We start from the raw sequence: 11,983 nt of genomic DNA on the forward strand, positions 1-11,983 counted from the left end.
TCTATATATAAAATGTTATTATTAAGTTGATGAAATTTTTATTAAAATGATCAGTTTTCCGTTATTGAAATTATAATATCAAATAATAATGGTTTATTTAGTTTGTATTTTTATTTTTAATATTTTTTATTTTTAAAATTTTATAAAAAAATAAAAATAAAAGATGAAAATAAAAAATACAAGTAAACCTTGGATTATTCTGTTTCGAGGTGGGCGTTTAACCCATTACTACTGCAACGACTCGATTCTGATAAGGGTAGCTTTTGTTCGAAACTTTCAGCCAATCACATGACACCACGTGTCAGTTTTGGATGACTGTTATACTAGTCAGCAATATCCTTTCTTTCTCTCCTTCCCTCCCTCCCCGCGGATCCTCCTATCACCTGAAACAGGAAACCGCTCACACTCACAGAGAGACCACTTATTGTCCTAAACACATCGTCGTTTTTAAGTCTCACCATGGTCTGAGTTTCACCGAGTAACTTGCAGAACCCTGTCGTAAACCTCCTAAACGACAAAGAAAACGAAAAAGCAAAAAAAAAAAAAAAGGAAGAAAGAGAATCACAACGATGGAGTGCCTTGGAGCGAGAAACTTCGCGGCAATGTCGGTTTGTTTAAGCTCTTCTTCGAGGTCGCGTTTGAGGAGGAAGAAGCTAGCCAGAATCCGAACCTCAATCTGCATTCGTGGAATTAGTTTGCACCGTCATCACCACCATGATGATGATCATTATCGTGAAGCTTCACGCTCGCAATGTCTCAGCGTGGAGGCCAAAGCTGGTGCCGGAAGCGAGAGCTGCGTGGCGACGAAGGAGGACTTCGCCGACGAAGAAGATTATATCAAGGCCGGTGGATCGGAACTCGTGTTCGTCCAAATGCAGCAGAACAAGTCCATGGAAATGCAATCCAAGCTTGCTGATAAGGTTTTAATGATTTGCAGATTTAGCCTCAGTTTCCATGGAATTCGGTTGTTGTTGTGTTCTATCTTGAATTTAGCTATGGTTAGGCGTGAAAGTTTGAGCTCTGTTTTCTGCCTTAAAAATTCAAAGGATAAGGCTTTAGCCTTTAAGCTTTATTTACCATTTTTACCCTTTTCCTTTTTTCTGGTTAATATACTAGCTCTATGTCGTTTGAATTGTTGTCATCTTGAGAAGATGCTGATGGGAAAAGTCTAAGAATTTCTCAAGATGAATTTGCCATGAACTGCACTGTGCTGTTTACATCTCTTTCGATATTTCAGTGGGATTGAGTGTTTTTTGGGTTAAATGGATGGAGTTAAGGTCCTTTCTTTGTATAAAAACGATGATGTTAAGTGAGGTTTGTTGTGTTCTCTTATTCTCTATTGTGTTTTCTGTAAAAATGCAGTTCTAGAAGCATTTTCAACTTTCAAGTGCTAGTTTTGAAGGTTCGGTTGACTTTGGAAAAGTGAATTGATGAAATGACAAATGTGTTACCTTAGCTGCTGACTTGTTTATATTTTATATACGAATAGATTAGTGGCGATCTGGGATGACTTAACGAGCTTTGCCTAACAAACTTATTTGGCCACAATTGAAATGACTTTCATGATTCTATCAAATGCTTAATAGGAGATACTTCAACAAAATTGATCATTCAGAATTGCTGTTTTCTTTCTGATAGTTGTGCTTCACTCTTGCAGTTGCCACCCATATCTGTAGGAGATGTATTGGATCTAGTGGTGATTGGTTGTGGTCCGGCTGGTCTTGCTCTTGCTGCAGAATCTGCCAAGTTAGGATTGAAAGTGGGGCTCATTGGTCCGGATCTTCCTTTTACAAATAATTATGGTGTGTGGGAAGATGAATTTAAAGGTTAGAGTCTTTTCTGTATTGTTATCAATATCTTTATATAGTTGCTATTAGTCACCAAAAAAATATAGTTGCTATTAGGTTAGTACTTTAGACCTTAGGAGTTTTCGATTAAAGAATTATAGAATCAACTCAGACAATTCTGCCAATGATCACTTGTTTTTGTATTCTTTTTTATCCTGGTGGCCTTACCAGTAAATCAACTTTTGTGTTTTGGCATATTGATGGCCCTACTTCATTATTATTTCAGATCTTGGACTTGGAGGTTGTATTGAGCATGTTTGGAAGGATACCATTGTATATCTTGATAATAAGGATCCCATTTTTATTGGACGTTCTTATGGACGTGTCAGTCGACATTTGCTTCATGAGGAATTGTTAAGAAGGTAAAACCATTTATGATAATTGTAGTACCGTTATCATTTCTATTGATTATAATTTATATTGTCTTAGTTGTTCATATACTTTTGTAGATTTAAAATTCATATTAATTTTCCCTAGGTGTGTCGAGTCAGGTGTATCATATCTTAGCTCAAGAGTTGAAAGGATTGTTGAGGGTAGCAATGGCCACAGTAATGTCATCTGTGAATATGATATTGTGGTGCGCTGCAGGTGCTGTATCTCTTGCTTTTGACATTTTAACCAGCATTTTATTATATTGAAATTTCTGACATATTATTATAGGCTTGCTACTGTTGCATCAGGAGCAGCTTCAGGGAAACTATTGCAGTATGAAGTTGGGGGTCCAAAGGTGTCTGTCCAGACAGCTTATGGTGTGGAAGTTGAGGTAGGAGGCTGGCTATACAGTTTTCTCGTTTTCTCGTTTTCTGTTGTATATTGTTGTGCCCCTGCCCGCTAGTATCCTTAAATGTTACTTCACTAAAGCTCGATGTTTCCCATCTTGCATCTTTTAAAATGAGCGGCTTCCCTTGTCCAGTGTGGTAAATATGGTTGATTTTTTTTTCTATAATTTTTAATAGAAATCCAGGAATAGTAGTTGACAGGTTAATGTTATCATCATCTTTGATTATTGTCGTTTATACATCTAAAAGAAAATAATAATAGTAATAATAATACCAACATTGGCTCTACTTTCTGTCTTAACATTTTTTTAACAACCACCCAGTTTGTTGTATATGTATACGTATATATGTCTATTCAAACTTTAAAGCAAATCAATCATCAGTCCTTATCTGAAGTGGTAATATCCAAAGTAACACGACATCGTATCTCAACAAGTCTGATATGTGTTCCTTGTTCATGTATTGTAACTATTTGTATGTTTTCCAGCTTTTCTTTAACTATATAATATTTTTATTTTCTCAATAAAAAATTTTATATAAAATGAGAAAGCCAGTGATGATACCATTTTTTGTTACCATGTTAGGTGGAAAACAGTCCTTATGATCCCAACCTGATGGTTTTCATGGATTACAGAGACTACATGAAGCAAAATGTTCAAACTCTAGAAGCAAATTACCCAACATTTCTTTATGCAATGCCCATGTCTGGCACAAGAGTGTTCTTTGAGGTTCACTCAACGTTTTCGAGCATAATGTCTTACATAGTTTGTTATACTTTTACTTGGATTCATGTAAAAGTGTCAATTGCAGGAAACCTGTTTGGCGTCGAAAGATGCCATGCCTTTTGAGTTATTAAAGAAAAAGCTTTTTTCGAGATTAAATACAATGGGGATCCGAATTACAAAGACTTATGAAGAGGTGAGGCATTGAAAATGGCATCTAGGCTTGTGTATATTAGTGGATCTAGGTTTATCTTGATTTAAATCTGCATTTGAGCACCCAAAAAAAAAAAATCGTTTCATTTATTAATTTCTCTGTAGGAATGGTCTTATATCCCCGTTGGTGGGTCCCTACCCAACACAGAGCAGAAGAACCTTGCATTTGGTGCAGCTGCTAGTATGGTGCATCCAGCTACAGGCATGGTCAAATCTTCATTTTTCTGGATATGTTAAATTTATTACCCTTACAATATATTTCTTTTTTATTCAATAGGCTACTCAGTTGTGAGATCTTTGTCGGAAGCTCCAAAATATGCTTCAGTAATTGCCTCTATTTTGAAAGAGGGTCATACAAGTAGCATTATTACTCATGAACGAAGTAAAGAGAATCTATCTATGCAAGGTAATCGAGTCTACCTGTTAGCTTAGAGTTTGGACATAAAAGATACTCTGTTCCTTTAAAGCTGTTCTTAACAGTTCTACTATCTGGCAAGACTATAGTTTTGATATACAGTTTGTGTATATTACAAAATTTTTGAGATAAGCTTTTTGAACAGATTTAATGTGAATGCGAGGGTTTTGACTTGTATAGTTGTACATGCACCTAATTTTTTATTTTTATTTTTTTCCAGCTTGGAATACCCTTTGGCCACAAGAAAGGAAACGACAGAGAGCATTCTTTCTTTTTGGATTAGCATTAATTCTGCAGCTTGACATTGAGGGCATCAGAACCTTCTTTCATACTTTCTTTCGCTTACCTAATTGGTATGATGTCTCTTTTAAATCATAATTTGCGGTAGAAAGTTAGCCATTAGTTATACAAAAATACCGTGTTAGCTTGAGTGGCCGAAAGCCAAAGAAATATCTTACTAGAATACCATAGAGGCTCCTGCTTTCTTGGCAAATTAAACTCGTGGCAGTATCCTATCTGTTGATAAATCTTGTCTAAACTTCAGATGGATGCGGAAATGAATTTTGACATAACTGAAAGAGTGCTCGTTATCAAAACGTTCAATTGCTGTAGCTCAATTTTGTAATTTAGTTATCATAGGAAAACATGAACCCATGACCCTGCTATCGGAGGATGCATAATTGCATAGTGGCATAGCCTTATGACGTAAATGAAAGAATGTTCCTCATCAAAACCTTCAATGTTCCTCATCCTTTTGATAATCTAGCTACTGTTAGATGCTGAGGATCAATTCCTTTCAGGCTAATCATGTTTTACGAACCAAATAAAAATCTCTAACTTATGGATTAGTGCAACATACCACCTCACACTATCATGCAGTGCCCTTGCTGGAGTTAAGATTTCATTTCCATAGCCAGATTTTATTGCTAGGATTATGGTTCATTTGTTACAGAACTTTAGCTACAAAATGAAATCATAATTTTTCCTTGAGAGCAATACGTTACTGGTGAGTATATCCATTGTCCATCAATCGACAATAGAAAGAAAGCCACATCATTGGTTCATTTAGTTAATAGTGATAGGATTAACTAGGGTGACATCTTGTGATAATAAGATGGATTATCCTATTTCTACTCCTAGGAAATAGCATGTATTAAACTGCTGTACTAAAAGCTTCAATAGACAAATAAGTATGGAATTTTTTGATACTTTAATTGCCACGATTGCCTTATCTGAAAATATATGTGAATGTTAACCATTGTCAATGAACTGATACTAGAAAGGACATCATGATGTTTAGTTAAACCTTAATACGATTAACTTTTCTAACTTCTATTCATAAGATGGATTATCCCATTAGTTATATAAGTGTCTTACAGCTTATATTCATAAGATGGATTATCCCATTGCTCTCTTAGTTTGAATACCAAATGTGCCTGAAACATATGCTAAGATGCCTGTTTCTTAAAATATAAATATTATTCATAGTTCTCTTCCTAGTTTGCATACCAAACCGTGATTCCCTTTTCTCAATATATGAATAGCATTCCCATGAATAGTATCCATAAGAATGAAATAGCAAACCATGTATTACATGCCCTTCGATAGTGAATTTAAATCTGGATTTTTTTTTTACCCTTTGATTAAACTAGTTTGCTATTTTAATTTCTGATCAAACTCCTCTAAATTGAGGAGATTGGTAAAATGGTTAAGTGAGGAATTAATTACTCTTAAATTAAGATAGTAGAGTTCACATGATGAAAATTACAAATTCAATAGTGATTAGTTCCTCACTTCATCACTTTACCAATCTCCTGACTTCAGAGGAGTTTTTTCCCTTTAATATCATATGGACCTGACCCCTCCCCCCTCTTTTTTTTATTCTGAATTATGAAATGATGGTTTAGTGTTTATTTTCTCTTCATCATAGGATGTGGCAAGGATTTCTTGGCTCCTCTCTCTCCTCTACAGACCTAGTACTATTTGCATTCTACATGTTCATAGTAGCACCAAATAACTTGAGAATGTGCCTAGTCAGACATCTGCTTTCGGATCCTACAGGGACAACAATGGTAAGGACCTACTTAACGATATAGTTAATTTCATCACTTTGTTAGGATCATTATATATGGAGGAAGCTTTAGATTACATTAGTTACTGTAATAGAAGTTAGAATGTTCTTGTATGTACATATATAACAAAACAAAAGATATGTTCTTACTACATTTATGTGTATCCCTTCTGCTACAACTTTTGCCTTGTTAACACCTTGTTCATGGCTATTTTCATGGAAAAAACTAGTGCCCGCATTTAGAGGGGTTAACTAGTGCTGAATAATTACTTGTTTCCGTTTTATCCATATTAAATAGCTATCATTGACCTTGTAAGAGCACTTTCATTACTAAGGATTTGCTTTCACCAGAACATGTTAATTATCTCATCCATCTGAGGATTTATTACCAAGTCTGTCCTAATTTTCATCTAAGTTCGAGCAGTCAACGCAAGGAACAAGGTTGATGATAATTAAGCAATGGCCCATGAGCATTTGTTAGCAAAAACCTTTTTTTTTTTTTCTAATTTTGTACTTATATTATTACAATTAAGGAGTTATTTGAGTGAGTTTTTATAAAAAAAATATTTTTTAAGTTATTTTTTTTTTAAAAATAAAAGTAGTTTTATATTTAAAAATCTCATATAAAAATATCTTTTTATATAACGATTATAATTGGATATAACAACATAAAAAAATTTTTATTTATTTATTATGCTAAAAATATCACTTTTTAAGTTAAAAAGGTTTTTTAAAAAAAATATAAATTATAACTTTAAAAAAAATATTTTTTATTTTTTTAATATTTTTACTTTTATTACTAAAATTTTGTCAAATACACTAAATAAAAAAATTAATAATTTAACGCAACTAAACAAACACTTAAGAGTAAGTAATTATAATTATTCTAAAGCACATATTAAACTTTTTGTAAAGTTGAATTCCAACTTAGGTTGAGTACAAACATGATTATAAGTTCCAAATATATATTATCCTGAATAATCTTATCAACAACAAAGTCTTGACCTCACATTTGATTTCAGCTTTAAAAGACTTATCCATGTTTCATGAACAATCATAATCACTGATTTTTAACTCTTAAACTTTTAATCACTTTTAACTATTATAAATAAAATTTAATATGTAGATTATTCATGTAACAGTATAATACACATTAAATATGCTCCATAAACATGTAATAATTTTTCACTTTACAAATAGAGTAAATAATAAAAAAATGGTCCATCAAATTTCACTTGTAGCCAAATGAGTCATCTAATTGTCGCTCAATCAAATTAGTGGCACAAAATTTTCAATGTGAAATATGTGTGCCCCCACTTTTCTGGGTCATAACAATTTAAAATTTCTAATACACATTTTTTACTAAATTTCTGTTTTGGTCACCCGATTATCTATTTTGGTTTTCGAAATTTAAAATTATTTATACTCGTCTTCTATACTGGTCCTTTGACTTTTTCCAGCAATGACTAGGCAAACGGAATGCCGAGTTTGTTACGTTGGATGATGAGTAAACGACGTTGTTTACCCTTGGCGCTAAAATAAGTCAGAAATAAAGAATAGTGGAGGTAGAGAAGAATAATAATACTTTATTTTGAATTTTCATCGTTTCTTCTCCCTTCATATACAAAACGACGACATTTCTGACTTGTTTGGATGCCAAGAGTAAACGACGTCGTTTACTCATCATCCAGTGTAGCAGGGAGGTGCCATCTCAGCACTCCATTTGCCTAATCATCGCCGGAAAGAGTGGAGGGACCACCTTTGTGCCCCGGACTTGAATCTGAAGGATCAGTATAGGTAATTTTGAGTTTTGAAGACCAAAATAGATAATCGTATAAATCTCAAAGACCAAAATAAAAATTTAGTCAATTCTTTTTTACTCATAAACATTTAAAAAATTGTTATAAAAATTTTTTGTTAAAAAAAAATATAATATAACCCTCCAAGTTAGTTTCTGTGCCAGAGCATAATTATATTTTATATTAATTTTTTCTTTAATATCACCAGTGCTGATAATAATTTTTTAGATACTAATAAATCAAAAAAAAATTTTAATGAATTTTAAAAAATTATTAATTGTTCTATTTTAAAGTTATAAATTTGTAAAAACATATTTTTCATAATTTAAAGTAAAACATAAAATTTAAATTTTTATTCTTATTAATTTTGATTATTTTTATATTTTATTTAAATAAAAATATTTTTTATTCACATTAAACGTGAATGAGCTGATTTGTTTATTGCTGTCATTATTTTACTGGCAGTGGCAACTAAATTGCAATAATTTTTTTTCTCTCAATTTCGCTGGCAATGACTGTAGAATTAGAAAATAATAGACTAGTTGTGAAAAAATAGATAAAAGGTAAAATGATAAATATAATTGTGTTTATTTATAGGTACATGACATTAAAATAGAAAAACAGAAATAAAAAATTATATTTGACAGATAAAATATGGATAGGGATAATGTGTTCAACGACGTTGAAATAATGTATTTTATATTCTTTTTGATAAGAAGGATACAGAGACACTAATAAAGAATATAATTTATTTTTTTATTATTTTTATAATTATATTTTTTCTTCTTAAATTTTTTGTATGAAAAAAAATTTTGTATTTTCATAATTTATTTTAATTTATCACCAAACAAAATACAAAAATACTAAATTTTATGTTGGTATTTTTTGTGTCTTATTCTCAATGTCTTATTTTATCTTTTTTTTAGAATCAAACGCAGTTTATATGATTTTTTATTTTTAAAAAAGCCAAAAGTCTAAAAGTAAAGACAATCTTAGTATAATATTCTGTTCGATTGCTCTTGGACCAAACGGGACGGGTGCGGAGTTCACCGGAGTAAAGAGGTTGCGTGGGAGTGGTCCTAGATGGATCGTCGTATGGAGACTCCTCTAGGTCGCCGTTTTGAGGAAGTGGGGAGGGGGGCACTTGCAAGGACTCTAACGCTCAAGTCAGTGTCCGTACGAAGGTGGCTATTAGGGTTAGAGTAGGTGACGTACCTCTGGGGAGGGGTAGGGCCCTCCCCTTATATACTCTGTACCCGAGTGGGCTCCGCAAGGGCAGGCCCCTTTTCTGGAAGCTTCCTTCCAGCTGTGTAGACGTCTTGGCGAAGGAAGAGGGAAAAGGAAACTCGCTGGTCGAAGGACCCACCGGATCGGTGCCTTGGTACCCGGACCCACCTTGCTAGTAGGCTGGGCTGAAACAGTGCCCCCAACGTGCTAATTACGAAGCTAGACGGTGATTGGCGCATTCGTGCTACTCGCCTTTTCCTTGGTCGACCTCTCCTCGGGTCGAGAATCCGTCGATGGAAGCCGTGACCCCGTGCGCGTGCATTGCCCCCATTCGTAGCTTGGTGCGTCGCTTTGAACTTTGCGCTGAGCATTTAATGCTCAATATGATTGATTTGAAAACTTCAAGGGAAAGGACCATTATGTCCCTATCCTTTCGTGCTCCCTCTTTGGCAGTTACCATTCTGCTTCTCTCCAAAACCTCCTTTACTACCTATTTCCCATTCCTTGCCTCACCACATTTGCCTCTGTTGTTGCCTTTTCTCTGAAGAACTCTTTGTGGGATTTTACGCGTTCTTCTTCATTTGCTTCTTTTCTGCTTCTTGCATACTTTTCTGGTAAGTGCTTCATTCTCCCTTTACTACTTCACTGTTCTGTGATTGTTGCTTTCGCTATTTTTGTCGATCAACGCATGCCATTCTTTCACTTTGGTTCATGTTTGCTTGAATCGACGTAGTCCACGTTAGATAGTTGCTAGGGGGTACCATTTAGGTGTCTATTTCTTGAATCTAAGCTTTAGATTAGTGTAAGTATCATGGACTAGCAGTGTAGTTAGTTGTAGTTCCATTTTTGTTTATCCTCCAAGTTTATGATCTCCCGGGTTGACTTGAGTGGTGCCCCCACTGTAGGTATGGCTCCACCACCGGCGCTGAACGTCATTGATTTTTATGCTTAGGTTACCTCGAATGTGAAGGATACACCGTCTAGGATAACCAAAGAGGAGCTCCAAACACTTCGGGATTTTGGTTCCTTATGTGGGGGAGGTTTGGAGGATGCGAACTACCAGGCCTACATCCCTAGCGATCGGGAGCGTATTTGTCATAAGAACATGGCAACCCCCCGGGTAGTTGATTGGTTGTGGGTCTATAAACCAATGTTTACTACCCTGTGCATCCGACTTCCCTTTTCTCCCTTTGTGATGTCTTTGTTGAATTGCTGCGATGTTGCTCTTTCGCAACTCCACCCTAACAGCTGGGCCGCAATCCGCTGCTTTGAGCTTGTGCAAATATCTGGAGCTCCTAGTTTCTATCAACGTTTTTCTCTACCTCTTCTTATTAACAAACCCTTCCCGGGAGGGTAGAACGAAGAAAGCGTCTATGTCCTTCCGAGCCGTGCAAGGCCAAAGGATCTTTGGACTTTTCGAGGACTCCTTCCACGGCTTAAAAAACACCTTCTTTAAGGTTAGGCCGGTTCAAGGTTACCATCCGTTCTGGCTGACCCTGGAAGGAGAGAGGCGGATCCCGACCTATTGGAGCTTTGGAGTTGGCTCTGACTACTTAATAAAGGTGACTTATGATGGATTACATGAGGAGGACCGCCGGATAGCCGACATCTTGTTGGCAATCTTTGGTCCTCGAAACCTTAATGCTCATTTGTTACTGGGTGATCGGGAAATCGGCCGGGCCCACATTGGTAGGTTATTCCCCCTTCTTTCGATTAATCTTTCCTTTTCGTTTCCTTTGGAGCTTCTCATTGATAACTTGGTTCCTGGTTTCTTTACTTCCGTTTTCCTTGTAGTTTCTATGGCTGACGAGAAGAATACCATGGTGGAGCTGATGGCCCACTTCCTTAGTGCAAGCGACGACGACGACTCTTCGGCGACTCATTCAGATATCCCGGGTCTCGACGTCGTCGGTGAAGGGAGTGGTCGGGCTGTTGCAGAGGATCAAGGTGATTCCTAGCCTTTTGGTAACACCCAAGACGAGCACCCTCCGGAGCATGTGGCCGTGGAGGAGCCGATTCAAGAGCAGGAGATTGGTCCTGAGGCTGACCCCGACCTGATCATTGTGCCTAACCCCAAGAAACGAAAGGGTCCTGCTGGGAAGACTTTGACAGTGATGGAGAAGAACTTTGATGTTGGTCATTTTATTGATTCTCAGCTTCTCCTGGGGACTGAGGGATTCTTTCAAGAGGAGGACCTTGCCGTTCAGGCGAGGTGGACTTATCGTAGTCTCCTCCGAGCCGCAGCTATTGCTCGGAAGGTGGAGCCCGTTCTGCCTCAGTGTCAGGCTCTGGAGGGAAAACTTTGTACCTCTCAGAAAGACATCGCTGAGTTGAAAACCCGGGAGGAGTCCCGTAAGACCCAGCTTAACGAGAGAGAGAAGAAAGCGGAGGAGAATGCCTCCGAGATCAATAGGTTGGTGGAGTGTGACCTTTTTCTCTCTAAGGAACTGAACACTGCCCAGGATCGGGCCATTTAGCAATTACAATTACAAATTATAAATTACCAATTATCAACCAAACTAAGAACACAACAACAATTAGAACAGGAAAAAATAAAAAATATAGAGATTCATTACTTCATTTTTGTTGGAAGAAAGTGAATATAGAGTAAAATGCTAGTGGTTCGTGGATGCTTACCTGATGAAAGATGCGGCAACGGCTATAGAAGAGAACCACGCTGTGGAGGGCAGAGTGCCAGTGGTGACGAGATTTACACCGTGATTATACCTCCTTCAATAGAGGACCATAAGAAATTTAGTGGTAGAAGGGACATAAATTAGTGAAATATTGGGCTCATTCAAAATCATCACTGAACTTACCTCTTACTGCAGAAACACGACTTCCATTATTTCTTTCGAAAAATCATTACAAGAAATTCCAACAAAATTTTTATCCTGTCCTTCTGAAATT

The 11,983-nt window shown here is 36.1% G+C and overlaps 1 protein-coding gene across 1 annotated transcript; it reads left to right on the forward strand.

Annotated features, from left to right (window-relative positions):
• Positions 1-247: 247 nt before the first annotated feature.
• On the forward strand, positions 248-6,226 carry LOC112738293 (lycopene epsilon cyclase, chloroplastic). Its single transcript, XM_025788665.3, has 11 exons — positions 248-920; positions 1,658-1,826; positions 2,074-2,209; positions 2,325-2,435; positions 2,508-2,610; positions 3,211-3,354; positions 3,437-3,544; positions 3,667-3,763; positions 3,839-3,967; positions 4,197-4,329; positions 5,907-6,226. Exons 1-11 carry the CDS (start codon positions 570-572, stop codon positions 6,070-6,072), a joined length of 1,647 nt encoding a protein of 548 aa, XP_025644450.1. The 5' UTR covers positions 248-569; the 3' UTR covers positions 6,073-6,226.
• The last annotated feature ends 5,757 nt before the right edge of the window (positions 6,227-11,983 follow it).

The sequence above is a fragment of the Arachis hypogaea genome, chromosome 13 (genome assembly GCF_003086295.3).
Source record: "Arachis hypogaea cultivar Tifrunner chromosome 13, arahy.Tifrunner.gnm2.J5K5, whole genome shotgun sequence".
Taxonomy (NCBI): Eukaryota; Viridiplantae; Streptophyta; class Magnoliopsida; order Fabales; family Fabaceae; genus Arachis; species Arachis hypogaea.